The sequence below is a fragment of the Dasypus novemcinctus genome, chromosome 5, assembly GCF_030445035.2.
Source record: "Dasypus novemcinctus isolate mDasNov1 chromosome 5, mDasNov1.1.hap2, whole genome shotgun sequence".
Lineage (NCBI taxonomy): Eukaryota > Metazoa > Chordata > Mammalia > Cingulata > Dasypodidae > Dasypus > Dasypus novemcinctus.
Window position 1 is genome coordinate 158390412 of NC_080677.1, and position 27920 is coordinate 158418331.

The 27920-nt window shown below is 43.4% G+C and overlaps 2 protein-coding genes across 9 annotated transcripts in view; one reads left to right on the forward strand and one right to left on the reverse strand.

Annotated features, from left to right (window-relative positions):
• The window catches only part of PDSS1 (decaprenyl diphosphate synthase subunit 1), a 43693-nt gene extending 39098 nt beyond the window's left edge, over window positions 1-4595 (reverse strand). Inside the window, exons 1-3 of one of the 2 annotated variants that reach the window (XM_058297801.2) lie at window positions 3706-3852; window positions 1609-1673; window positions 1032-1152 (exon numbers count right to left, since the gene is read on the reverse strand). In XM_058297801.2, the coding sequence (XP_058153784.1) occupies window positions 1032-1152; window positions 1609-1673; window positions 3706-3831 (312 nt within the window). In that variant the 5' untranslated portion in view covers window positions 3832-3852. Of the gene's footprint in view, window positions 1-1031; window positions 1153-1608; window positions 1674-3705; window positions 3853-4488 lie in introns of those variants that run through there. The other variant, XM_012529934.4, reaches the window with a different exon arrangement.
• The window catches only part of LOC101433973 (protein adenylyltransferase SelO), a 41924-nt gene continuing 17924 nt past the window's right edge, over window positions 3921-27920 (forward strand). For 3 of the 7 annotated variants that reach the window (XR_009185950.2, XM_058297798.2, XM_058297796.2), the window contains exons 1-12: window positions 3921-4454; window positions 8235-8353; window positions 8985-9113; window positions 11398-11462; window positions 11555-11611; window positions 11701-11799; window positions 12475-12542; window positions 16476-16563; window positions 20065-20134; window positions 21289-21361; window positions 23098-23181; window positions 24448-24577. Coding sequence is in view for 6 of the 7 variants with exons in the window: in XM_058297798.2 (XP_058153781.1) it covers window positions 4241-4454; window positions 8235-8353; window positions 8985-9113; window positions 11398-11462; window positions 11555-11611; window positions 11701-11799; window positions 12475-12542; window positions 16476-16563; window positions 20065-20134; window positions 21289-21361; window positions 23098-23181; window positions 24448-24577 (1196 nt within the window). In the remaining variant the exon portion in view is untranslated. Of the gene's footprint in view, window positions 4455-4570; window positions 6588-8234; window positions 8354-8984; window positions 9114-11397; window positions 11463-11554; window positions 11612-11700; window positions 11800-12474; window positions 12543-16475; window positions 16564-20064; window positions 20135-21288; window positions 21362-23097; window positions 23182-24447; window positions 24578-27920 lie in introns of those variants that run through there. The other 4 variants (XM_058297794.2, XM_058297799.2, XM_058297797.2 and 1 more) reach the window with 4 other exon arrangements.

A 27920-nucleotide genomic window follows, 5' to 3' on the forward strand; every position in this document is an offset into this window, starting at 1 on the left:
GCAATGAAAGGGGGTGAGAGGGTGACAGGAGAGGAGCCCATGAGGGAAACTGAAGAATGGCCTAAGGAGGAGGACAATCTGGAGCAGAGTTTCAAGGAAGGGGAACGGTCAGTGGTGTCAAATGTTGAAATAAATCAAGGCGCATTTTAAAAAAACACAAAAAGCGTCATCCACTGGATTGAGTAACAGGAAAGTACGGGTGTTTGGCAAAAGCAGTTCCGATAGAGAAGTTAGACAGGAGGCCCCAGGGCCCAGGGCAGTTTAGGGAGCAGAGGGTGGAGAATTCTTTCAAGAAATAAGCGTTTGAATGGCCAATGAGTTTTAAAAATGAAGATGACCTTGAGCACCCTAGAAGGACATGAAAGAGACAACCTGGAGGGAGTCTGCAGATACAAGAGCAGTTGGAAAGGCAGCGGCGAGAAGGAAGATGGGGCTGAGCAGAGATAAAGCGGGCACCCTAGAGAAGAAAGGGGCTGGACGCGCAGGCGAGCTGGTGAAGGCAAAGGCTGCAGAGCCAGGCTGGGTGGGTGGCAGGGGCGGGGCGGGGCCCTGCCTGCATTAAATGGGAGGTAATGCTGCTGTAAGAAAGTGAGCGCTGGGGTGGGGGCTTGGCCACAGTGGAGAAGTGACAAGGCTCAGGTGGACGTCTGGGGCAGCACTAGAATGCATGGGAGCTTTGGGGAGCAAGAGTAGAAGGCAGGCAGTCATATTTGGGGCCGTCCAGCTCTGAGTGCAGAACTGGATAAGGACGGCAGGGGCTGGGGGACTGGGGGACCTCATGCTGCAGTCCCAGAGGAAGCGGAAGGCGGTGCACCTGACTCCTCAGCCCCACCTCACCCTCACCCCTTTCTGGAAGGTACTGTGTATCATCTCGATCTATCGCCCAGCCCTGGGCTGCACAGGGTCGTTTCTCAAGTAACATTTGGAATTCGAGGCACAAGAATCGAGTTTGCGATGGTTTCGCTCATATCTGAAAACTTACGTTGTTTTCTCCTAACTCTAAAAGTCCCCGTCACTCGACAGCGTCTTACCTTTCGGATGTCCTCATACAGACCTTTCAAGTCTCTCCAACCAAGTTTGAAAGGGTCGGTGTACTTCTCACCACTCCGTGTTTTACTATAACAGCACACTGCTGGGGTTGTGTGATGGAGCCTGGGGTGAGCAAGGCGAGCGTGAGACTGGCGGGCATTTCACTAGGAGACGCCTGCATTTTTAAGTAAAAAATGACACATACACACGCACACATATATAGTAAAGTCAAATGATGGAAAATTAAGCCCAGATTCTTGCTGGAAATTGAGTATGAATCCCCCCCAAATCACTACTTGTTCTTGCTCAACAGTGCATCAATAGTTCTTTTCCATAACCAGGACCTTGGAACTACACAATCAGTGCAAGGCTATATACTTTGTTCAGTGTGGTTCTGGGTCGAGTTTAGACTGTATTCTCTTCCCAGTGTGCGGGAAGGCAGAGATCGCACAGAGCAGATGCTGTGGCACTTAGTTAACCATCACAGTAAATTTGTCGGACCAGCCCAGCCCCCACCACAATAAAAAGCAGAAATTTACTGGCAATATGATCAATAATTCTCTTGGACTATAAGCTTACCGTGATATACTAGTCATATCTGGAAAGGTAGATGCTAACTTCTTCACAAGATTAAAATAGGGCATCTGTAAAATAAAAGTATCAAGAGATTCATAAGCAAAATATTCTTGAAAACTTCAGTTTATAACACTGGGTAATGAAAAACACCCTTAATTTATAATATATATACTCTTTAATTTTCCATTTACATAGGGGGATAGAAAACTTTAAAAAAAGGATAGTTTTGAAAAGCCAACTTCCTTTCCTTATTTCAAAAGCAAGATTTGTCACTACAGTAAATAGGGATAAGAAAAAAGTAGAAAATAAAGAACACCTGCAATCCATCCCTTCTCCCAGAAAGTTAACTGCTACATTTTTATCTATCCTTCCAGACCTAAAAAGTAGTTCTTTCCATTTAAATAAAATTGGTCACAGAATACTAAATACTAGTATATTTACATGCTTTTAAATTCTTAAGTTGGTTTAAAAAGAGGAATGACCAAGATCCCCAAATCAGCCCAGACGGTGAAAAGGAAAAAAAAAAAAGATTTCAACGCTAAAGAGAATTTACATTTCCCCAACACTGCATCTATTAAATTCCTAAATGGGTTCCTAAAACAAACTTGGAAATGATACTTCTCGAGAAGTAACAGGTAAAAACAAACACCTCTGGAGCACACTTTACTATTAACTTAATCAGCAATCAAAAGACAATAGCAGATCACTTGCAAAAGTTTCAGAGGCAGTGACAGCAAATATTAATTCTCATGATTCTGGGCCAGGGATCGTGACAGGCACTTGGGACTCCACTGCCAGTCTGGAAGAATTCAGGAGATACAGGAATTTAGAACATGATGACCTCCCTGGGGTCAAGGCAGGCGTGGCAGCCCTGCGGCATTCTCTCCAGGAAAGTGCTCTTTCCTTGGGGAGCCTGGAATAGAGGAGCCGCAGAGGCAAAGGAGAACTGTCAGTGGCATCAGGCGGTGGATGCTCCCATCTGTTCCAACAGCGTCCTCATCTGTGGTCCCGGAAGCGCTGAAGTCTGGCCTAGGAGGCTCTCCTTTTCCACGGCCCACCTGGATGGGCTCCCTTTAGGAACGCCATATCCCAAACAGGTTACTGTCTGGTCCACTAGCCCAGCCGCCTTTCTCTCTCCACGCGTCTGTTTTGCGTGGGAACCTGCCACGCATCGGATCTGGTACAAAGCGGACATCTGTAGACGCTGTATCACCACTTCACACCCGTAAATGTACGATGGGTCCATGACTGAAGTGGAGGAGTCCTACGTTCAACTAAACTAAGTGAAGGGTTTTGGGGAAGGGAGCCCCAAGCTCATATGAAGATCAACACAAGGACTGTGTCTGCGGGGCGCCGTGGCTCCGTGGGTTTCGCGGCAGTTACGCTAACAATGCGGGCCCACCCCACCCGCGAGACTACTGAGGGCAGAACTCAGAGCCAGGGAAACACGTCCAGTCTCAGGAGCTTCCCGGAGCGCAGGGGAGAAGCGAGAGCGCGTGCACAGGGTGCCGGGCTGCCGGGAGGGCCTCAGAACGCACGGTCAGGGCCGCGCTTCCAACTTTGCCTCAAGGATGTCAGAGGGCAAAGCAAAGCTCACCCCCAGGTCTCTCGGAGCGCCCGCTCCTCCGACGCTCCCTGCCCGGTGCAGGTTCACCCTTCCCCGGGGCAAGCGCCCCCGACTCCCCTTCCGCACGTGCTCTGGCACCAGCCCCACCCTCTCCACGGGACCCTCCCCGGTCCCCAGGCCGCCTCCAGCGCCGCGAGCAGCTCTCTCTGCAGGGCTCCAGGAAGACCGGGCTCCGGGGCTGCTGCAGCGCGAGGCGGGTGGCCGCGGGCCTCCCCTCGGTCCCGCGGGGGTCTGGCCGCACCCTGCTCTCCTCCCGGCTCTCCAGGACGCCGCCGCAGCCCGGGTGGGCGCCCCGCCTTGGGGCACGGGCCGCCCCCGTCCCAGCCCCTCCGTGGGCTCCCGGCTTCCCCCCAAGCGCGGCCCCCTGGGCCCGGGCCGACCCTCCCGGCGCCCGGGCGCGCGCTCCCATTCATTCCGCGGCCGCTGTCATTGGCGCCGTGACCTCTGCGCCGGCGGCGCGTGTCCGGCCTCACCTGCGCGCCCGCCGCGGCACGCGCCCCGGGGGGCCCCGCATGGCCGGGGGAGCCGGGCCCGAGGCCCCGCGCCACCGGCCGCCACGAGCAGCAGCAGCGCCGCCACCGCCACCCGCACGAAGCCATGGTCCGAGTCCGAAAGTCGCGGCGGCGGCGGCGGCTCCGCCTCTGGCCCGGCGGGCGCCGCCCGGGACCCGGAGCCGGAAGCCCGGCCCAGGAAGCGCTTCGCCGCCCGCCCCGCTGCCCGGCGCCCGCCCGAGTCCCGAGGTCGTGACTCCCCGCGGCGACGAGGCCTCCACCCCGGCGGGGAAGGGCGGGAGGGTGCTTCGAGGAGGGAGGCGTGCGGGGGAGAGGGGCGCTCCCACGAGGGGAGACGAGGGGCGCCCGGGGGTCGTCCCTTCTCAGCCTCGCCCCGCCGTTGAGGGGATCCCTGGCCCTCAGAGTGACGGCAAGGCCCCTTCCGGGGACCGGCCGGTAGCCAGGACTCCCCCGGCGCGCCCCACTCGCCCCGAGAGCCGCGTGTGTAAGCGGAAACATGGCCCAGAGAAGAGGCTTCTCCTGGCTGTGGCTCTGGGGCGTGGCGGGCCTCGCGGCGGTGAACTGCCGGCTGCGGTCGGTCCTGGAAGGCAGCGCCGGCCTCCCGCGTCTCCCCGGGAACGAGTCCGTCCACCGCCCGGGCTCTTGTGAGACCCAGGCTAGACTAGCCGCGTCTTTCGATTTTTGGACTCTCTCTTCGGAATACCTTATAGGTATTTTGTGGGATCACTGGGCAGTCTTGCTCACCTCAGGGTGCGAGCGCCCGGCTTTGGGGCGTCCTGGGCTTGTGTGTCGGTAACGTCGGTGATCCTGAACAGTGTGGAGGAGTAGTACCGGGTATGGGTTGGAAAGACTTTCTTTAGCTCTTCTTAGGAGAATGAGACAGTGCTGGGTGGTGGTTGTTTTTATTCAGATGTGTTATAACGAGTTATTTAAGCACACATACACACAAGGAGCCAATGAGAGTGTGTAAACATTGGGGATGCAGAAATAAAAGAATACTTATCCTGTTCTCAAAAATTCACTTTTATGCAGGGGAGGGGAGAACTCAAAAAACAGGGTCCTGCAATTTTCTGTTAGAATATGCCTTATTCTGAACGATTTTTTTTTTTAAGTTTCCTACCTTATTTATTTTGAAGGTTGCTTTTTGCATGAAAGAGTGCAGGTACATCTATAGCAGAACATATTTTCCTATTTTAAAAGTATAGATTTTTATGGAATAAAGACTTCACAGAAGATAAAGGAGTTTTTAAAAATAAAGTCAATTTTAATGGGATATTTTTCAGTATTGAAGAATATTATGTAAAAACAGGTAAAGCCTACCATGCTTTACAAGTAAAGGTTTTAAATACTCCCATATGGCTACCTTGATAAAGATCAGGTTTATGTTAAGAAACACCCAGCAGATAGAATTTGCCAGAGTGTAGCAATAAATACCCATATTGTACTTGTTCTTGTAACCGTTTTATGGCTTAGATATTATCATTTGCCTTGTTTTACAGATAAGGAAATTGAGAGAGAGAGGAATTAAGTGTTTTGCCCAAGAACACACATTTGACAAATGTAGCGCTTTACAAATCTGTCAGGCCATTTTCATTTAGAGGTTGTTCTAGCCAGATTTTTTTTTTTTTTTAAAGATTTATTTATTTATTTAATTTCCCCCCCTCCCCTGGTTGTCTGTTCTTGGTGTCTATTTGTTGCATCTCGTTTCTTTGTTTGCTTTTGTTTCTTTGTCCGCTTCTGTTGTCGTCAGCGGCACAGGAAGTGTGGGCGGCGCCATTCCTGGGCAGGCTGCTCTTTCTTTTCACGCTGGGCGGCTCTCCTCATGGGCGCACTCCTTGCGCGTGGGGCTCCCCCACGCGGGGGACACCCTTGCGTGGCAAGGCACTCTTTGCGCTCATCAGCGCTGCGCATGGGCCAGCTCCACACGGGTCAAGGAGGCCCGGGGTTTGAACCGCAGACCTCCCATGTGGTAGACGGGCGCCCTAACCGCTGGGCCAAAGTCCGTTTCCCTCTAGCCAGATTTAAACAACCTGTCTCTTAAAAAGACACTCTGAGGGGAGGGGATATGACTCAAGCCTTCCAATGCCTGCCTCCCACATGGGAGGTCCTGGGTTCAGTTCCCAGTGCCTCCAAAAAAATAAATAAATAAAAAATAAAAAAACCAATCAACAAACAACAAGCAAAACAAAAAAATCAACCCAGGGAAGCCCATGTGGCTCAGTGGTTGAATGCAAGCTTCCCACATATAAGGTCCCAGGTTCAATCCCCCAACCCAGTACTTAAAAAAAAAAAAAAAAAAAAAGGATATGGCAAGGTGTGTCAAGCCTGATTAAGGAAAGCAAAACAAATTAATTACAGTGTCCAATGTTATGATCAGTGACCCACCATTAGGGCTTGCAGAAATCAAAGTAGTTCTTCTGAACCGACTGGCCCCATCAGCTGCCAAAGAAGAGACCCCCCCCCCCCTTGTACAATCTAGGAATTTTCATCTTTTTTATTGCATTTATGCAAATGAAACAGCCAGCACTGATTGATAAAAATGAAATGTGTGTAATTGAAAGCATTTTCCAACTTTTCATTTCAATGTTGGGAGGTTGACTACACTTCAGGCATTTCCTTGCCATAGTGATGAGACTGTTCAGAGCATGTTGTCTACAATAGTCCAGGTTTTACAGACAAGGAGAGGTTATAAATAAAATACTTGCTGTATTTCACGTCTTGGTTGATAATACTTTGAAAAATTTCTCATCTTGGTGTTATGAGATCAATGATCAGTGAATTTTCAAGGCAACTGCGAAAAACGTTTGTTGAGAGAAGAGGTTCAGAATTAGCTGCATTGAAAGGTGAGCAGTTTTGTGGATTTCATTTTCTCCAAAACTGTGACTCTTAAAAAATTGATGTTTGGATTTACTGATAGTGATATTAAAATAAAATTCCAAACCACATTTGGAATTTTCTCTGGCGTCTTTAGTCTGTGGCTGATCAGTTTCGATAGTTACTGATGAGCAAGCATGAGGTTAGATGCCTTTGGAGCAATTAGTCTTTTTTTTTCCCCACAACCGAGGATCACCTGTGTAACTTCTCATGTTTCCTGAGGTGGCTACTGAAACCGCCTGTTTTGGGACTGACTAGTAACCCTCCTCCCCTTGGTGCTGCCTTCCTCATTCACCCTGTACCTAGGGAATACATAAAGGATTAAATCTGGCTTGCATTCTCCTGCTTTATGACTTGTGGGGCAGGTATATGATTACTTTTATTGCTGTTATAACTTAAGCTTAGTTTACTGAAGCTTGAGTGGAATTAATAGGAATTAGTCCAAACAGTTGAGGAAACTGTCCCAATGCCACCTGTCTCCACTGATTTGAAGTATTTTCACTATATAAGAAATTATACTTTGGGCTATTTCTATGCTTTCTATTATTGTCCATTGATCTTTCCATCTATTTGGGAGCTAACAGTATTTTTAGTTAATATATTCATCTTATTTTTAATTTGATAAGCAAACCCTCCCATTTCTCTTGCTTAAAAGAAATTAATCTGTTCATTTTTCCAAATTTGCACTGCTGCTTAACATTTGTTCATTTCTTCAAAAAAATTCTAAGAGGATTTTGGTTGGTTTTTCAATATATTTATTAAATAATTTGGGGACACTGATATATTGACAATATAATCCCTATCCAGAAACATTGTTTTTGTTAGTATAAGATTAGTATAATCTTACAGTTTTATTAATGTACCTACCCTCTTCTAATTGTTTTAGTTGTGTTTTAATTACTTTGGATTAGGAAAGCAAATTAAGATTTTAAGAATTGTTCTTAAAAGTAAACATGTTCTGATTATTGAAAGAATGTTCAAAGTTTTTTCTTTTTCTTTTTAAAACTCTACAGCTTTTAAAATAAAATATATGTGCTTTAACTTATAGGCCTTAAGCAACATAAAGGTCAATTTTTAAATTTCTAGCCTGCAAACAGGCATATATCAAATGGTTGGAAGTTTCTGGTGGGCATTTTGTACATTTACTAAAAACATCTACTGCAGCCTGATTGGTGTTAGAATTACTTATTTGTCTGTTTTCTTCAGTTAATTGTGAGTTTCTGAAGGGCAGAAAGCATGTGGTTAAGGGTCTAATACATTTTGGCTGGAGTCCATTGAATTGAACATTACTGTAATTCTAATACAGAAATGCAGCTCACCTCCATTTCATTTATATGTTCCCCTATCTTGTTTGTCTTCATTAGTGAAAATCTTTGAAGACAGGGCTTATTGTTTTAAACTTTTTCCTTTTCCTATCCTCTTGAGCAGTTTCATGTACTCTACTATACGACTGTTGAATAGATAATGTTGAAAATGCTAAAATAGCCTTGAAATATCAAAGTTTGCAGAAAATAGTGGTTTAAAGTGATTTTCTTGAAGAACCATAGTATTCTTGAGGAATATTATTGCTACACACACATTAAATGAGAATTTAAGATGGATTTTTTTTTAATCAGATGTGTTGCCAATTGACCCCGTTAAAGAAAATTATGTTCGTAAAGTGAAAAACTGCATTTTTTCAGTTGTCTTCCCTACTCCTTTAAAATCAAGAGTACGCCTTGTAGCAGTTACAAAGGTTAGCCTTTATTATTTTTTACAACACAAAAACTGACTCAACTTGCTATAACATTTATCTAAGAAGATAATTTTTTTCAGAGCTAATGGGTGCTTTAGTGCATTGATGAATGACTATTTGTGTTTAAAATTCAGGTGCTTGGAAAATGTTATCATAAATTATATTTTGATACTTCTTCCTGGAGCATCATATTCAGTTTTATTTTAAAGTTATCTTGCAAAGAAGATATACTTTTGTGGAAAAAGTAGAAAATGAATTAATTTCTCACCCTAGATAACTTCTAGAAATGGTTTTTAGTAACAAATTGTAAGTTTTTCCTTCATGACTCAAATGAGTTTTGGATAAAAATAGGCCATATACATTTTTTTTTTTTTTTTAGTTCTTTAAAAGAATACGTGCTAGGAGAAAATATTATTTACTATGTATTGTAAGAAATTGTGAAAATTTTAGAATCATCTAGTAGAACTCTCTTCCCCCAAATATAAATAATCATAGAAACTATGGTACATCTCTTATGAAAAAAATATTAGTACTGTGTTTTTGGAAAAGATTTATTCTTGTAATCTTTCTTCCATTAAGTCTCTTGCTCAAAAATTGTTAAATGATGACTTAACATTTTTTCTTGCTTCAGGAAGTTCTAGAAGATATTTTGGATCTCGATTTATCTGTCTCAGAAACAAATGACTTTATCCAGCTTGTAAGTGGTGAAAAGATAGTATTTGGATCCATTCCATTGGCTCATAGATATGGTGGTCACCAGGTAACAGAAGCATCACTTTCCTTGTGCAAATATAAATACTTAGTGGAACTGCTATCCTATTAAAGAGGTTATTTGGCATTAATTTCTCTAAGCACACTGAGATGTCAACAAGATGTTTCTAGAGTGATGTATCATCCTAAAATGTTTATAGATTAGCTGATGTGACTTCTTGCTGTGATGAACACTAGAGTCTGAGATTTTTTTAATGGATTTGAGAAAACTGGGGCAGCACAAATATAAACTTAAGGTGAATTATTGCTAGAGAACTTATTTGCCAAAGATTGAGGCAAACAATTTAGGCAAACTCAAGTAGCACAATATGTCTGTATAAAAGCCTCTGAAGAATAAATAGATCATAACATTGCCAGGGTTGCTTTAGAGCAAAGTAGCACTGCTGGAAAGTCAATAAATCAAGATTCATTGGGAGCATTATATATGTTGTAGCAATCAGGAAATGGGAATATGGGGTCAATTGAAATTGCTGTGACTTTCTTGTGAGCTAGATCAGGTTTAATTTAATACTGCCTGGTTGTTTGGGGGGCTGTTTTGGTAATGCTGATTTATGCAAGAATAATTTTTGAAGGACAAGTGGTAAAGTGTAATAGGGTTGGTATAAGGATCAACTTAGCATGAAAAATATGTTCGTGTTAGCCAATATGATATTATCAATATCAGGATCTGGTTTGTTGGGTAAGTTATTGCTTTCAGATTTTTATTGCTTTCATCCTTCAAAGACCTGTGGGCCAAGAAATCTGCTTAATTTTATTTAATGTACCATTTTTCAAACATTTTGACCACAGGCTTTTTTTTTTTTTTTTAAGGAACAACTATCAATGTATTGAAGAACTGTGTTCCTCAGTTTAGAAATTTTTAAACTAGGTGATCCTCATGGTCTTTTCTAGCTCCCAAAGCAGGGATTCTATGTTTCAAAAAGCATCACTCATACTGATATGAGTGGAATGTATTACAGAGCATTTTCTGCCAACACGTATATGTCCTGTTAAAACACAAACACCGACCTTAAGGCCTGCAGAGTTTTGTGAAGCCATTGGAAGACTATTTTGTTTTGGTGGTATAATAAATGAGGTTAAAGTTTTTATTAATTTTGAATTTCATCTCCTGCTTCTTCTCCCTGATTTAAAATTGTGTTATACATGTTTATTTATAGGATGGCATTGTCATTTTGAACTTACAGTACAGTGAGTGATTTCTCTTACTGATGGAAGTAACTCCAGAGTATGCTGGGACACTCTCAGACGTATCCCACTGCTAAGATTAAATCATCATGGTCTTTTCCTAGTTAGGGAGAAAAATTAAAATACTGGATAGGTGTTTTCTCAATTTCATGTTTCCCTTCTACAAGTTTAAACATCCACGTTTAAACACTCCATAGCTCTTTATAGAACTCCTTTTATGTGCCAGGAGCTAGCATGGTAAATGGGAGCTGTCCCCTTCCCTCAAAGTGGTGATGCCCTAGGCGGGGAGAGAGAGACATGAACAGATTCCACTCTTCAGGGTTGTAGCAGGGGGTCTCTATAGGAGTCATGGAAACTCATAGGACTCCCCTACCCCTCTGTCCTGGGAAGTCAGGGATGATGTTCTGGTGAGGTTCATCTATGAGAATTCAGTGATGTCTAGGTTAACCAGTAATTGTTGGCAATAACAATTTCCATCCATTGAGTGCTCGCATATGTCAGACATAGCACAAGGCATCTGCATGCTTTAGCATTCCTTAAGGGTTGTCCCCTGTCACAGAAATGAAAGTTCAGTCTCAGGAAGATTAAGTCACGCAAATGAATTTGAACAGCTAAGAAGTGTCATAGCTAGGATTTAGACAACAGCAAACAAATTTTAACAGAATTTTGGAAACAGTTAATCCCATGTGCTCAAAAGCAGTTTTTTCAGGTACAGGTCTGTTTGTGATTTTGTATTGCACGTGTGTAATATAGGTACATTTTCTGCTAAGAAATTGTTCATATTCTGAAATTAAATAGATCAGTTCTAGGTGTTCAAATTTGAGCTCAGCTATAAGAATCTGAAGGAATTCATTGTAGGTTTTAAAAATATACTTCGTTGAATGAATTAATTTAACTTAGGTTTTATTGATTAAATTTTATTTTCACCTTTATCCAAGTTATATAATCTTAAAATAACTATATATAGTTATAATATTACTATAATCCTATGGTATTGTCAATTTTGACAATATCAGTTTAACTTAGAATTTACTATAAAAGCTATAAAGACAAATAAGCATGAATGATTTTCCTTTTTTTCCCTTTAGTTTGGAGTATGGGCAGATCAACTTGGGGATGGAAGAGCCCACCTTATTGGAATTCATGTGAACAGGTACCATGTGTTTTTCTTGCATAATAGCTTTTTTATTAAAAATTACCATGAATTTTCTAATACTTAGTTCTGTTTTTTTTTTTTTTTTGAAGAAAGGGTGAAAAGTGGGAGCTCCAGTTAAAAGGCTCAGGAAAGACCCCTTACTCCCGGTATAGCTTGAGATTTTTTCAGTCATCTAAATCAAAATTGGTTCTCTGTTAATTGCAAATGAAATTATTTTTTATTTTATTTCCTATAGAAATGGTGATGGTAGAGCTGTACTTCGTTCCTCAGTGAGAGAATTTCTGTGCAGTGAGGCTCTATACCATCTTGGAATTCCAACAAGCAGAGCTGCCAGGTAGTTCCTCCTTGAAACTGACTTTCAGAACCGTTCATGTTATCTCCAGAAATGTATTGGGAATTGAGCGGATAAATCGCTGAATGCATGATTTCCTATAGTTTCTTGGACTTTGGGTACTTCTCCATAGCTGGTTCACTCTGGCAGAACAACTGTGTTTTATTCTAAAAGAAGGGTGGCAATGGTTTATGAAAAAATGAATGACCTTGCTAAAGTGATTTCGTTGTATTGTCTGATGTCTTCCTTTGATTTCATTTTTCTTACATGCTTTAGTGAGGAAATTGAGGGTAACATTGCAATAGCTCAGAAGAACCAGGGTTTTAGAGCCAGACAGACGTGGATTGAAGACCAGGTTCTACCATTTACAACTTCCTTTAATTAGATTTCACTTGTAAGAGCCACGTGGGATAGAAAGTGCTCAGTGCAGTGTCTGCTTATTATTATATTAGTAACCTCATGAAGATGGTGCTCTTGTGTGTACGTAGCTTTTTACACATGCACACACACGTATCTAGTTAGGAATATTCTGAAAACGTTTACACGTGCTCTGTCACCCTATCTTTATAGTTACATGGATGGTGGAGATTAAGGAGCTATTACTCAAGTCTTTCTGAACAGGGCACATACCTCACAGTTAAAATGTGACTTTAACTGTTCTATTCTCTTATTTTTCAGTTTGGTTGTAAGTGATGATGAAGTATGGAGAGATCAGTTTTACAATGGAAACATTGTGAAAGAACGAGGTAATGACAAGTTTTAAAATACTTCCATAAAATTGGACTGAGTTCTTAAAGAACAACAGATAATGATCATCCTCTTAGTGTCTTAAAAATTAACCCATTGTTCTCCAAGATATAATTTCAGAATGTCAGTATTATTGTAGAATATCCTTCCCCACATTCTTTTATCACTCATCCACCCATTTCAAACAGCAAACATCTCGGAGGTGAATAAAAAAAAGCTTAGGAGCTCCCTGCAAAATGTTAGGAAGCCAATACAAAAGTTTACCCAATTTCCTCCAAGCCCAACTGCTCTTACTTTGTTTCCTTCCAAAGAACTCGCTTAACTTTCTTTTCAGCCTTCAGGAGTTTAGCAATAAAAATTTGGGAGGGGATGAAGAAGTATGCTATAGCAGGGACACAGAATGGTGAAAAGAGAGAAAAGAGGCAGATAGGCTTGACTTTGAGTCCTGGGGAGGAAGGAGTCCTGAAAATCAGTTGCAAAGCCATTAAGAGCTCAGAAAGCTGAGCTGCGGAGGCCACTGGCTGAGGAGCTCCTGGAACCATGTTCTTACTGATATTCCTGGTGAGTCACCAAGAGCACACTTTCTACTCTTTCTCTTCATGCTGAGCGCACAATACGCTTAGAGCTTCTCATAAATACAGCCCCCCAAAGTAGTCACGCCGAACAGAATTCAGAGTCCTTTATCTCTGTGGCCTATTTCTCTCCCCTTTAATTTCATGTGGATAAAATAATACTATTGCCCGCAGGCCTATAAATATCATTTAGGTCTCTCTGTTTATGGAGATGAGAGGGGAGGTTCCAGTCATGGACCCTTTGTGTCTCTGGTGCTATGCTACTTTCTTCTGTGGCTGTGACTTGCTTATACTGTTTACCTGAATTCAGAGCCACAGGCTTAAGGGTTTAGGCCATCAGTAGAATTTCCACATCTGAGTCTTTGCCCAGATATTTCTATAGTACTTTTACCACAAGTCTTGCCCAGCACTACCGTGGTATGGCAAGAACAGTGCTGGACGGGAAGGAGAGGAACCCGGGACTGGCTCTGTGGGAACTGGATTTGTGACTCTGGGCAAGTCACTTAAATATTTTTACACCTGATTCTCCCTGTGAAAGGAGAGCATTGGACTAATAATGCCTTCTGTGTCCTCCAGGGCTAATATTCAGCCATTCGATGGCTCTTAGTAAGCTGGTATTTAGAATAATTTATCAAGACCTTATATGTTTTCCTACTGTTAAGTGAGTACATTTTAACTGCTCAAAAACAACATGAAATTAAAGTTAGAGATTAGCATTGTAAGTCCTGACTATGGATGATTCCGTTCAACCCAGAAAATACCAACTGGCGAGTCCAGGAGTAGTAAATATATGTCATTTTCCCTGGCCTTGAAAAAACTTAGTCTCTGTAGAGAGAAGCCGTAAGCCTGCAGAACAAATGAACACTCAAAAACCAGGGGTCTCAGTGAAGAGGGACCATGTGCGCTTCTTGGAGTAGATGGGAATTCCTCTTGGGCATGAAGGTTGAGTGGGATTACAATAGGGGGAGAAGGGAAGAGGGAGGGTACTCGGAGCAGGGAAGGGCACAGGAGAGTCTGAGGAGTGGGAGTGAGAGGGCTGGGTTCTCACAAAACATGTCAACCGGAGAAGTCTCGTCTTGACACACCAGGTGCCACGCTTCTTTTTTTTTTTTTCTCTCTTTTGCAAGCTAGGAGGCAGAATCCCACTAACCCAGTCTAGTCCTTTAGTGATCTAGGCCCAGTCTTTCCATCTTCGCTGTAATAATACAAGGTGTGAACAGTGTGTTGTGAAGAGCATTTTGATCCCGGAGAGACAGAATGACCCAAATCATCTGCTGGCCACCCTGTCGGTGAACCACGTCAGGGCTGGCCAAGGATTGGTGAAGGGAGAAAGTGTCCACATCTTTTAAAACCCTGCTCTGAGGTTTTAAAATTTCCTGGTTGTTGTCAAAAAGAAAGCAAGTAAATATATTACAGATGTACCCACATTAATATTTGACTTCACCACTGTCTTCCCTAGAATACAAAGTTAGAAAAAAGTGTGGGAGATAAGATCCTTAGATATTTTCAAAATAAATTAGTAATAAGAAAAATGCATATTGCATTTTTCCATTTGTCACAAGGACAATTTGATGATGAGGACTGTTCAAATGCAACATTCAACTCTAAAAAGTACAGAATGACTTCCTGCTTCCTATACAATTAATGTTGCTATTCTTCCATGGTACAATTTCAAGGGGAAAAACTTGTCAGGAGCTGTTGCCAAGGCCAGGAGATGAAAAGTAAAGTGTGCCCTAGTTAGCTAATTGTAAGCTCAGTTAGCATCTTTGGGATGGACGTGTAAAATCTGGCCATAGTTTGGTAAATATCTGTACACTGCACAGTTCCTTAGCCCTTAACCATAGTGTCTGCCCAAAGTCTTAAAGCTGGGCTCAGTCCCATCAATGCCTCTTCTCTGGACTGGGGTAGGTGCTAATCTTCGAAGTCTGGAATGTCATCATAAGAGCATCTCCGGGAGCCTTTGGATGCATAGTAGGTGATGTGCAGGTGGTAAAATCCGGGCAGGGACACCAGGATACGGTGATCAGGCTGGGCACGCCCCCAGCAGGAAGGAGCCTGGGAGTGTGAGCAAGGCGCTGATTAGAAACAGCACAGGGGAAGCGGTTTTGTCTCAAATGACAGAGCATCCACCTACTATATGGGAGGTCTAGGGTTCAAACCCAAGAGCCTCCTGGCCTGTGTGATGAGCTGGCCCATGCACAGTGCTGATGTGTGCAAGGAGTGCCGTGCCATGCAGGGGTGTCCCCCCACATAGGGGAGCCCCACGTGCAAGGAGTGCGCCTGGTAAGGAGAGCTGCCATGCGTGGGGAAAAAAAAGCACAACCTGCCTAGGAGTGGCGCCACACACACGGAGAGCTGACGCAGCAAGATGACACAACAAAAAGAGACAGATTCCTGGTGCCAGTGACAAAAAAAAATGCAAGCAGACACAGAAGAACACACAAGCAAATGGACACAGAGAGCAGACAAACGGGGGGCGGGAAAGGGGAGAGACATTTAAAAAAGGATGGGGGTGCAGAGGAGGGGGTGCTTATTAAAAAAAAAAAAAGAAACAGCACGGGATTGTAGAATGGCTCCCAGTGACCTGAAGGTCCATGTAGCCATCATCTGTGAGCAAAGGCTTGAGTATTGCTTCACTACAGAGGATTTTGTTAGCTGGGCTGGTACAGATGGCATCGTAAGAAGCTAATACAGCTACGGTGAGGATGCAGCAGCAGGCAGCCCACACTAGCTCCCCACAGTCAGCTGCCCAGGTGCCCAGGCCTGCGTGGCACCCCACTAACTGTCTGCCTGCCCTGTCCTGGACCGGCGCAGTGCCCCAAGTCTACAGCGTCTTTTGTGAGAATAAAACAGGAAATTGTTTTTCCTAATTGTATCACTGATGTCTGTGACCAAGGCCGAAGAAGGATTCCTTCAGTACATTCATAAGTTAGAACACGCTGCGCAAACGTCTAATTTGTTTTTAAGTTAATTCCATGAATGGAAGGCAATGACAGACCATGGAAAACAGACAATTCATTTGTTCCCTTTTTCAGGACGAGTTACAGGTAAATGGTTCACAACCAGTGAGACAGTGGAAATGTGATGTTGTGAGACTAACAATTAGCCTAGCAACCTTTGAGTATACCTGAGGCGTTGGTGTTTCTAAAAGTGTTATGGTTTCTGATGTTCTGACTCAGGCTGAAAGCAGTTGGACAAAACCCTCAGGACTTTGTAGGGATAAATTAGTTGTTTTTCTGATCAAACTAAATAACTACATTTCATTTTTATTAAAATAATTTCTCTTTTAACAAAAACATATTGCACCATGTTGACATAGCCTAGAGTAATTTTATTCTAAAACAAATGCTTCTTTTTTAGGGGCAGTAGTGCTGCGTATTGCAAAATCATGGTTTAGAATTGGATCATTAGAAATTTTGGCTCACTATGGCGAACTGGATTTACTAAGGTTAGAAATTTGTTTTTTCTTAAATGATAGACGATAGTTGAAAAAACATGTTTGTTTATATACGGTGGAGTTAAATATTTCCTGTTTTCTTATAAGTAATACTCAGAATTTCGATTAATAAATGTTTTGAACACTGTTGTGCCCAGCACCATGGGGGTCCTCTAGGAGGTTAAATAAAGAAGTGTAAGGCTCAGGGGCCCTTTTCTCAAGAGCTGATTGTCTAACCTGCAGCTCAGAGAGCTGGGGGTGGGGGAGTGGTTCAGACTGCCCTGCTCCACAGCCACGCAGTGTCCAAAACTCTTCTCCCACTTCCAGATTCCCAGCTGCTCCCTCTTTCTCGGGTCTTTTAACCCAGACTCCAGTTTTGTTTTATTTATTTTTTAACATTTTATTTTATTGGTTTGTTTTTTAGGAGGTACTGGAGATTGAACCCAGGACCTCGTACATGCGAAGCAGGTGCTCAGTTGATCCAGGTGTGAAACTCAGCCCTTTCAACAGGATGGAGACAAACAAGACAAAAGCTCATTGTGCACAAATGCATTTAAGATCAGCATACATCTTATCAAAGATATCTGAGGGGAAGACAGGACGGTTGCTTTGGAGGAGCAAAATCAGAAACTTCTTCCCATGTCCGCAGCGCAGCTTCTACTCTCCTTTGTCTGGTGCCTGCTTGCATTGTGCTCTCAAAATTCCACCTTCCTCAAGCAGACGTGGCCTTCAAACAAAGCATTTCAGAGGAAATCTTTGTCCATTTGTTAAGATAATATAGTCTAAGAAACTTATTAGAAATCTCTAAGAAGTATTCTCTTAGACACACTAGACTTGTTCGAAATAAGAGCCCTGCCTTGTCGATATCAGTTGAGTAAGTCCAGATGCATGGTCCATGAAGCATATGGGGGTAAACAAGGGGAATTAAACAGCACAGGAGAGAAGGGACCCCACCTGCCGTGAGTCGTCTCCGCGTCTCTTGCTTACAAATGCTTACCGGGCTCAGCCATCTCCACTCTCTCTGGGGGTTACTTCTAACTTCCAGTGACTTTTGGGGTCACTTCTTGGATTCACCATGCCCCTAGCATGGTTATGTCTGGGGGCCATATTTCAGCTATATGTCACTTACCCCTCTAGCATTTGATTCTTCCTGTTGACAACTTTGCCCCCACTGGCTCACCTGAAAGTGCTCTCTTATGAAACATTTTAAACCTTTTTTTTTTTTTAAGGATTTATTTTTTATTTATTTCTCCCCACCCTCCCGAGTTGTCTGCTCTCTGTCCATTCACTGTGTGTTCTTCTGTGTCCGCCTGTATTCTTGTCAGTGGCACTGGGAATCTGTGTTTCTTTGTGTTGCATCATCTTGTTGTGTCAGCTCTCCATGTGTATGCCGCCATTCCTGGGCAGGCTGCACTTTCTTTCACTCTGGGCAGCTCTCCTTACTAGGCTCACTCCTTGCACATGGGGCTCCCCTACGCAGGGGACACCCCTGCATGGCAGAGCACTCCTTGTGCGCATCAGCACTGCATGTGCACCAGCTCATCACACGGGTCAGGAGGCCCGGAGTTTGAGCTTGGGCCTCCCATGTGGTAGGCGGATGCCCTATCCTTTGGGCCAAATCTGCTTTCCTCTTTTTTTTTTTAAATTTATTTTCTCTCCCCTCTCCCCCCTCCCCCGCCCGTTGTCTGCTCTCTGTGCCCATTTGCTGTGTGTTCTTCTATGACTGCTTCTATCCTTATCAGTGGCACCGGGAATCTGTATCTCTCTTTTTTTGTTGCGTCATCTTGTTGTGTCAGCTCTCCATGTGTGCAGCGCCATTCCTGGGCAGGCTGCACTTTCTTTTGCGCTGGGCGGCTCTCCTTCTGGGGCGCACTCCTTGTGCTGGGTGGCAGGGCACTCCCTGCGTGCATCAGCACCGCATGGGCCAGCTCCACACAGATCTCCCTGGGGTTTGAACCGTGGACCTCCCATGCGGTAGGCAGATGCCCTATGCATTGGGCTAAGTCCACTTCCCCAGCTTCCCTTTTTAAACCTTTCTTCTTTTGCTAAGCAGCTTCCTTTACTCATGTCATTTTTTTTTAAAGACTTATTTATTTACTCCCTTCTCTGCTACCTCATTGTTTTATGTTTGTCATCTGCTCTCTTTGTCCATTTACTGTGTGTTCTTCTATGTTTGCTTGTCTTCTCTTTAGGCGGCACTGGGAACTGGTCCCAGGACCTTCTGGAGTGGGAGAGAGGTGCTCAATCTCTTGCACCACCTCAGCTCTCTGGTCTGCTGCATCTTTTATTGTCTCTCCTCTGTGTCTCTTTTTTATTGTATCATCTTGCTGTGCCAGCTCTCTGCATGGACAAGCTCTTGGCTCAGGCCAGCTCCCCACATGAGCCAGCTCGCCTTCACCAGGGGACCCCAGGAATCAAACCCTGGACCTCCCATATAGTAGATGGGAGCCCAACAGCTTGAGCCACAACCACTTCCCCTCAAGTTTTAATTGTTGGTGTTCCACAGGGTGCCAGCTGGACAGTCTCTGAGCCACTCCTATTGTTTATTGTTTTACTGGGTTTTAATAATTCCCAAAACATTCCTATCCCCCCATCCCTACTTGTTTCTGAATGCCCTCCAGTGCAATGAAGACTAGTGTTTGGTAATCAGTGAGAATAGTTCATTAAAACAGGGAATCAAAACCATGATACATACATACCTTAACTATTTTTTTAAAAGATTTATTTATTTTGTATTTATTTCTCCCCCTTTCCCCCCAGTTTTCTGCTCTCTATGTCCATTTGCTGTGTGTTCTTTCGTGTCCGCTTCTATTCTTGTCAGTGGCATGGGAATTTGTGTCTCTTTTTGTTGCATCATCTTGCTGCGTGAGCTCTCCATGTGTGCGGCACCACTCCTGGGCAGGCTGCACTTTCTTTTGCGCTGGGTGGCTCTCCTTATGGGGTGCACTCCTTGTACGTGGGTTCCCCTACGCAGGGGACACCGCTGCATGGCGTGGCACTCCTTGCACGCATCAGCACTGCGCGAGGGCCAGGTCCAAACAGGTCAAGGAGGTCCTGGGTTTGAACTGCGGACCTCCCATGTGATAGGCAGACGCTCTATCCATTGAGCCAAGTCCGCTTCCCATACCTTAACTATCTTAACTTCAAGCATTTGCCAGTTTTTTTGTCTTCATTTGTGAAATCTCACATGACCCTTTACAGATAATCATCCTCTGCCCTGCTATCTCTGGACTTTCTGTGTATTTCTGTTACGGCATTTGTTATTCTGTAATGCCATTCCAAATTTGCAACAGAAGGTGCAATCTAATGTGATCTTAGAAACACATTTCCATCTTGGAATTGGCGTTGAGGAAGTGTCTGCTTTGGCTATTTTGGGAATAAAATCTTATAGGTTTAATTTTTAGCTTTTAACCCTGATCTAATGGATTCATAAATGTTGAGAGTAGTTTTGGACAATTGGATATTTGTAATGTATTCAGATGTCCACTGATGCTATCTCCTTTTTATCCCCAGGACATTATTAGACTTCATCATACAGGAACATTTTCCCTCTGTAGATGCCAAAGAACCTAACAGATATGTGGTGAGTTATAAAAGAGAAAGTGTTCCTCATTGGGCTGCCAACATTAGAGGTTATGACTTAGAACTTATAAAACCAACGTTATGGGGAGTGGATATGGCTCAAATGATTGAGCTCCTGCCTACCACATGGGAGGTCCTGGGTGCAGTTCCCTAGTGCCTCCTGGAGAAGACAAGCAGGACAGTGAGCTTGTTGATGCAATAAGGAGACACAACAAAGCTGGGAGCTGAGGTGGCTCAAGCTATGGAATGCCTCTCTCCCACATGGGAGGTCCCAGGTTTAGATCCTGGTGCCTCCTAAAGAGAAGATGAGCAGACACAGACAGCACACAGTGAATGGACACAGCAGACAGCGAGCACAAACAGTGAAGGGGGGTTATAAATAAGTAAAATTAATCTTAAAAAAAAGCCCAACTCAGGGGAGTTGCTTTGCTCAGTGGTTGAGCACCAGCTTCCCACATAAGGTCCCAGGTTTGATCCTTGGTCCCCGGTACCTAAAAAAAAAAATTTAGGAAAAGAGGTACAGAGCGCATTGAACACTTTGTCACAGGAAGACAATAGAAGACCTTCCATAGCTGTAGATAAGAAAAATGTTTTGTTTTAAAGCTATCCAGAAAGAACAAACAGGTGCCACTTCCTGAGTACACATTATTTTTTGAGCAACATTTGTTACTTGGTCACATATATTCTTTTCTGAATACTAGATACATAGGTATTTCTATTGCTGTACTTCTAAAATAAATGATAGTGAAATGTGATTTTCTATTTCTGTGGAATTTTTTTTTTGCCTTTATAGCCCCTTTTTCATTCTTTTCACAGTCCCAGAAAAGGAAATTCCCTTATTTTTCTTGGTGACTCATTTTGAAGTTTAATAACTCACTCTGCTTGAATTGAAGTTCCTTGTGTTAATTGTCATACTTTTACTTTTACTTTTCCTGTTGGAGCAGCAGAGGGCCTGGTTGTAATACAGGGGCTGAACCTGTACTATCTTGCCTTAGGATGGATAATTCTACTTTTTTCCATTTTTCCTACATATGTTATTTCTAATCCCTTTAGTCCTCTTTCAGCCTACCTTGGAAATCCTCCTTGTGCCTTATTAAAGGCTCCTAAAGGGTATATGGTACTGAAAATCTGAACAATTTCTAAATTTTATTTTAGGATTTTTTTTCTGTTGTGGTATCTGAGACTGCACAACTTATTGCCTTATGGATGTCTGTTGGTTTTGCACATGGTAAGTTATCTATTTCATTCTCTGATGATAAAGTGGAATTAACTTGTTGAAGTAGAAGATTCCTTTTTTTGGGGCAGGGGCCAGGGGAGAATTTCAAAACATTTCTGCTGCTGAGTGTCTCCCTATTCTTTTTTTTTTTTTTTTTAAAGATTTATTTTTTATTTATTTAATTCCCCTCCCCTCCCCCGGTTGTCTGTTTTCTGTGTCTTTTTGCTGCGTCTTGTTTCTTTGTCCACTTCTGTTGTCGTCAGCGGCACGGGAGGTGTGGGCGGCGCCATTCCTTGGCAGGCTGCTCCCTCCTTCGCGCTGGGCGGCTCTCCCTATGGGTGCACTCCTTGCGCGTGGGGCTCCCCTACGCGGGGGACACCCCTGTGTAGCACGGCACTCCTTGCGCGCATCAGCACTGCGCATGGGCCAGCTCCACACGGGTCAAGGAGGCCCGGGGTTTGAACCGCGGACCTCCCATGTGGTAGACGGACGCCCTAACCACTGGGCCAAAGTCCGTTTCCCATCTCCCCATTCTTAATATAGAAATTTGTTTTCAACAATGAAGGAATATTTTTCTCAGGTTTAAGTGGTTTTGAATGAAACGTATACACAGAATAAGCATCTTCACTTTGAGGAGGATGATAACTGTAAAACCCTTTAACCTTAGGATTACATGTGTGAGTATGTATATCGTGTTTGGAGCTCTTTAAATCTAATTTTTAAAAATTTTAATTATGAAAGTACTACATGCTTAGGATAAAGAATTTACAATATATAGAGTATGTTGGAGTTCCAACCCCAAAGTAATCACTGTTAGCCATTTTTATCAATTCTTGTAGATTCCGCCCCCCCCCCCTCCCCATGATATACATGTATCTCCTGCAAAAAAGCAGGCCTGGCTTTTGTGTGCTTTAAGCCAGTCACTGCATTGGGTTGTATTAAAAGGAATAGCTGCCCAAACCAAGAATAACTGAAAAGCAAGTTATCTGTGTACTGAAGTCTCTAGATACAAATACCAAAGGGGCATCGCACATCACAAAGCTTCTTGGAATCTGCTTTATTACGCACATGCTATCCTTATCTCACTTGGGGTGGGGTGGGGTGCAGGGCAGGTATCTAAGTTTTTGTGGTTGTGACCAGTGCTACAGGGAACATCCATGTGACTCTATCTTTGCATTCTTTAGGGTGAGTTTTTGAGCATAAATTCCTAGAAGTGGAATGGCTTGGATAGGGAGTCTATACATATAATATTTTGATAAGTCCATGGCTTTCTCTCACCCCACCCTCTGTCTCCTCTTCTTGGAGGTAGCACCCTTCCCCACATCGCCTGGGGGTCTGTGACCAATGACTGTCTTGGGGTACATATCCTTATTTTTACCTTTTTCCATTTTCCATTCTCTGAAAATTAACCTTATTCCTTTATCCATCTCAATTGCATTCCAAACTATGTATTTTTAAACACATGCTAGAAATGAAGGATTGTAACAGAGGTAACTCCTTGTCTTGGAGCTTTCCGGTAGCATTTGAAATCTCTAGTGGGTGGGGTATAAAAACAAGAGGCTAAATTTAACTTTAAAGTGTAGTTTTAACATATTAAGCTATCTGATGTCACTTACACTTTCCATTGATAGTCTATTTTATTTTATCTCTAAAATGAATGTATTTCTATGACCTTTTCTATTCTGGGTGGTTTTGTAGAGTTGAAATTGCTTTGTGATTTCATGGTGTTTTGGGATTTGTCCTTTTAGGTGTTTGTAATACTGATAACTTCAGTCTGTTATCCATTACAATTGACTATGGCCCATTTGGTTTTATGGAGGCCTATAATCCAGGTACGTCTGCAGATAGGCTCTTACAGCCAGGACGGGATGGGAGAGGGAGAGTCGGGCTCATTCATAAAACGGGCGTTTTGATGGTCTGGGCATCTTCCAGTTGCCATATGGGATTCAAGGTGACCCCTCGGGGTCTCGGCCCTCGAGGGGTTGGCATGTCAGAGGACATGGCAGGAAGTGCAGTGCCAGGCCGAGGGCAGGGAACGTGTGTTCAGGACGCGGGTTGGAGACCCCACTCCGTGCCCTCGGGTTAGCGGCCCTCTTGCTCAACTCCTCTGGAGCCGTGTGTCTGAGGCACAGCCCTCCCGCTGGGGACCCGGGTTGTTTTTTTTGGCATTCCCAAGTCATGCCATCTGCTTCATCACTATTATAATTATGAGTAAAGTCAAAGTTGTTGGTATTTTAATTGTAATTGCTGCCAATATTTCACCTGCTCTTGCCCCTTGTTATTTTTCCTTATATTATAAGGTTTCAAATGGATTTTAAGTTCATTACCTGCAAAGTTAAAATTTGTTTGTATGTGTACTCCTATTTGACAGTGGAAAAATATATTTAAATTATCACCAGAATATTTGCAAATGATAATACTTATGCAAATGGGTTTGTTTAGTCTCTCAAGAAGGAAAATGGCAATAAGGATGAGCTAGAAATTCTTGCATGTTAGAAATGCGTTTTTCTGGGACGAGGATGTGGCGCAACAGATAGAACGTCTGCCTACCATATGTGAGGTCCAAGAGTTTGATACCCAGGGCCTCCTGGCTCACGTGGTGAGCTGACCCACGCGCAGCGCCGCCGCGCAAGGAATGCCGGCCCAGGCAAGGATTAAGGGTGACCCCTGTGCGAGGAGAGCTGCCCCGTGTGAAACTGCAGCCCACCCAGGAGTGGTGTCACACACACGGAGAGCTGGCACAGCAAGATGATGCAACAAAAAGAGACACAGATCCCCAGTGCTGCCTGATGAGAATACAAGTGGACTCAGAAGAACACACAGCGAATGGACACAGAGAGCAGACAACGGGGGAAGGGGGAATAAATAAATAATTAAAAAAAAAAAAGAAGTATATTTTTCTATTAGGCAACAGTCATATTTTTAGAGCTTTTAGTGTATATGGGTATTAAGTATTTGTAATACTTTTGAATTAAATATTTAATGTGAGAAAGATTTAAGTCTAATAGGTATAAATTAAGTAAAAATATAAAAATGAGGAAACTATTAAAATTATCTTTAATTTTATCTGTAAAACTCTGCTATTTTGTTTTAAACAGATTTTGTACCGAACATATCTGATGATGAAAAAAGGTATAAAATAGGAAATCAGGCCAATATTGGGATGTTTAATTTAAACAAGTTGTTACAAGCTCTAAACCCATTACTGGATCATAGACAAAAGAAGCTGTGAGTAAATGCTAACTCTACTAATTAAATCTGTATAAATATGTATTTGTACAATGATCATTTTTTGAAAAGCAAGGAGCTAACATTTTAAAAAGCATTCTTATTTTGTCATCTTTTTTTAATAATGAAGGCATTGCAAGCTATATCTTTTTTTCTAATACAGTTTTGGTTTTTTCCCATAGTTATTGGGATAAGCTGTTCTCCTATTTATTGCTTTTGAAATTGGGTGAGATTTTAGTGTATTTCCTCTTTGTTCCAAGAGTTATTTATGATAGTGTTTCTTAACTTCTAAGCAACTGGAATTATTTTGTCCTTATGGTCATATAAAAAACAGTGTACGTTCTGTAAGTCAAAGATTTTAATATATCAATTTGAATGTATTGAATGTATTATTCAAGTCCTCTATGACTTTAGTGATTTTTATCTATTATATGATTGATTCTTAAGAGATGTACATTAAAATCTCCCGCTTTAATTATATTTTTATTGTTATTTTTTTTAGTTATCCTACATTTACATATTTTGCTACTGTATTATTGGTATATACAGGTTTTTTCCTTGTACTTCCTTCAAAAAATATGTTTTAACCCTAACATAATGGTCATTTTTTTTCCTGTTTAGTACTTTTAACCCTTAGTTTCAACTTATCTGATATTAATATTGCTATGCATGCTTTCTTTTGGTTGGGTTTTCCTTGACTATTTCTTTATATTTTACCTTTATCACTTTGTTTTCAAGAGTGTTTCTTTTAAAATCAACCAGAGCATATAGCCAGGTTTTAACTCAATGTGTTGGGTCCTGTCTTAATAGCATTGTGTAGCCTGTCCACATTTATTATACAAATTGATAGACTTCATTTTATTTAATCTTACATTGTGCTTTATCTTTATTTTACCTGATGGGTTCCCCCTTCCCCCCTTTCTTATCTTTTTCATATTTGAACTATTCATTCATTCCTCCCCTGTTCATTTAGATATTTAGCTGGTTTTTAAGTTTTATTTTAATTCCCTTGATAGTGATCTTCTTTTTTTTTTTTGCCACTTTCTCTTCTATAATATGAAAACAAGTTTTCAATATTTTCCATTGCTAAGACTCTAATTGGCCACGGCTTTCCCATCTACCCCCAAAAGACGAGACCTTTGGAATGCTTTTATTTTCTATCTCTAATTACTAAACTGCTAGATTCTGCTAAGATAATCTTTTGAATTTCAGATGTTAGGTTTTCCCATTTATTTTCTATTTTAAGAATCTTTGCCTTTAGCTACCCCCATCCCCATTTCTAGTCATTTCCCTCTTTATTTATTTATTTTTTAAAATCTTGTTCTCTTCATTACAATACTTTTTTTTTTAAGATTTATTTTATTTATTTATTTATTTCTCTCCCCTCCCCCCCCTTCACCCCGGTTGTCTGTTCTCTTTGTCTATTTGCTGTGTTGTTTGTCCGTTTCTGTTGTTGTCAGCGGCACGGGAATCTGTGTCTCTTTTGATTGAGTCATCTTGTGTCAGCTCTCCGCGTGGGCAGCGCCATTCCTGGGCAGGCTGCACTTTCTTTCACGCTGGGCGGCTCTCCTTACGGGCTGCACTCCTTGTGCGTGGGGCTCCCCTACATGGGGGACACCCCTGCATGGCAGGGCACTCCTTGCGCGCATCAGCACTGCACATGGGCCAGCTCCGCACGGGTCAAGGAGGCCCGGGGTTTGAACCGCAGACCTCCCATGTGGTAGACGGACGCCCTAACCACTGGGCCAAGTCCGCGCCCATTTCCCTCTTTACATCCATTTTCCTTTCCACCGTCCCTATCCTAAGTGTTCGTCTTGATTACTGTAAGGATTTCACTCAGATGGGGTCCACAACTGATACGTTCTGGGACTCTAGCATTTTTACTCTGACAGACATTGATACCTAGCGTATCAGTTGGAGTGTGGCTCCAGCTGTGTGCAGCAGAAATCCCAAATCGCAGTAGCTGACCGAGGTGAGCGTGCGCCTTCCTCTCTGTCGCAGTAAGGGGGTGGTGCCGAGGCTGATGCCTGGCAGGGCCCCCCCACCCAGGCGTGCAGTCCTCGGGACCTGAGATGGGGCCCCTTGGCCATGCCATCTTCTGCATTGCAGCACAGGGAGAGAGGGATGGAGGCAGGCCCCAGTATTGAATTAGGCATCTCAGAATTGGCCCGTGCCACTCCCCTTGTTCCCTGCCAGCCAGAACTGAGTCAGAGGGCCAGCTCTAGAGGGGTGCCTTGGACCGTCCTGGCTGAGCTGCGTGGGCTGCCCACCTCAGAACACTCTGCCCTGCACGTGCGGGTCAGCCGGCTCTGCAGTGTTGGCAAGGCGCGGAAGACAGGCGTCTACAGCAGCAGGCCGGGGCCGGTCGGCACTCCCTCGGGGCACAGCTCCGTCTGCAACTTCCCTGAGCCCTGAGCCCAGTCTGTCCTGCAGGCCCCCTGCAGCCTGTGAGCTTTTTTTTTTTTTTTTTTTTTTTTTTCAGTTATAGAAGGGAACTTTTTTTATTTTATTTTATTTTATTTACTTTGTAATAATATTACATTAAAAAAATATATATATGAGGTCCCATTGAACCCTACCTCCCCCACCCCACCTCTCCCCCGCCTCAGCAACACTCCCTCCCATCATCATGACACAGCCATTGCATTTGGCAAGTATATCTCTGGGCACCCCCGCACCCCATGGTCAACGGTTCACACCATGGCCCACACTCTCCCCCATTCCATCCAGTGGGCCCTGTGAGGATTTACAATGTCCGGTGATTGCCCCTGAAGCACCATCCAGGGCAGCTCCATGTCCCAAAGACGCCTCCACCTCTCATCTCTTCCTGCCTTTCCCCATACCCATCAGCCATCATGTCCACTTTTCTCAATCCAATGCCACCTTTTCTATGTGGACATTGGATTGGTTGTGTCCATTGCACCTCTATGTCAAGAGGAGGCTCAGATTCCACCTGGATGCTGGATACAATCCTCCCACTTTCATTTGTAATCACTCTAGGCTCCATGGTGTGGTGGTTGTCCTTCTTCAACTCCATCTTAGCTGAGTGTGGTGAGCCCAATAAGTCAGATTGTAGGTGCTGGAGTCTGTTGAGGCTCAGGACCTGGCTATCACATTGTCAGTCCAGAGATTCAAATCCTCTAAATATATCTTAAACCCCGACACTAACTGCACCTCCAGCACATTAGCATGAAAGTCTTATGAAGAGAGATCCCATCTGAGTCCAGATTCGTCACACATAAACACCATTTCCAAAGAGGGGCCATCTGACCTGGTAGTTAACCCCATCGGCCATGACCATAACTCCCATGGGTCTCTTTAGCCCTCGAAGGAACCGATATCT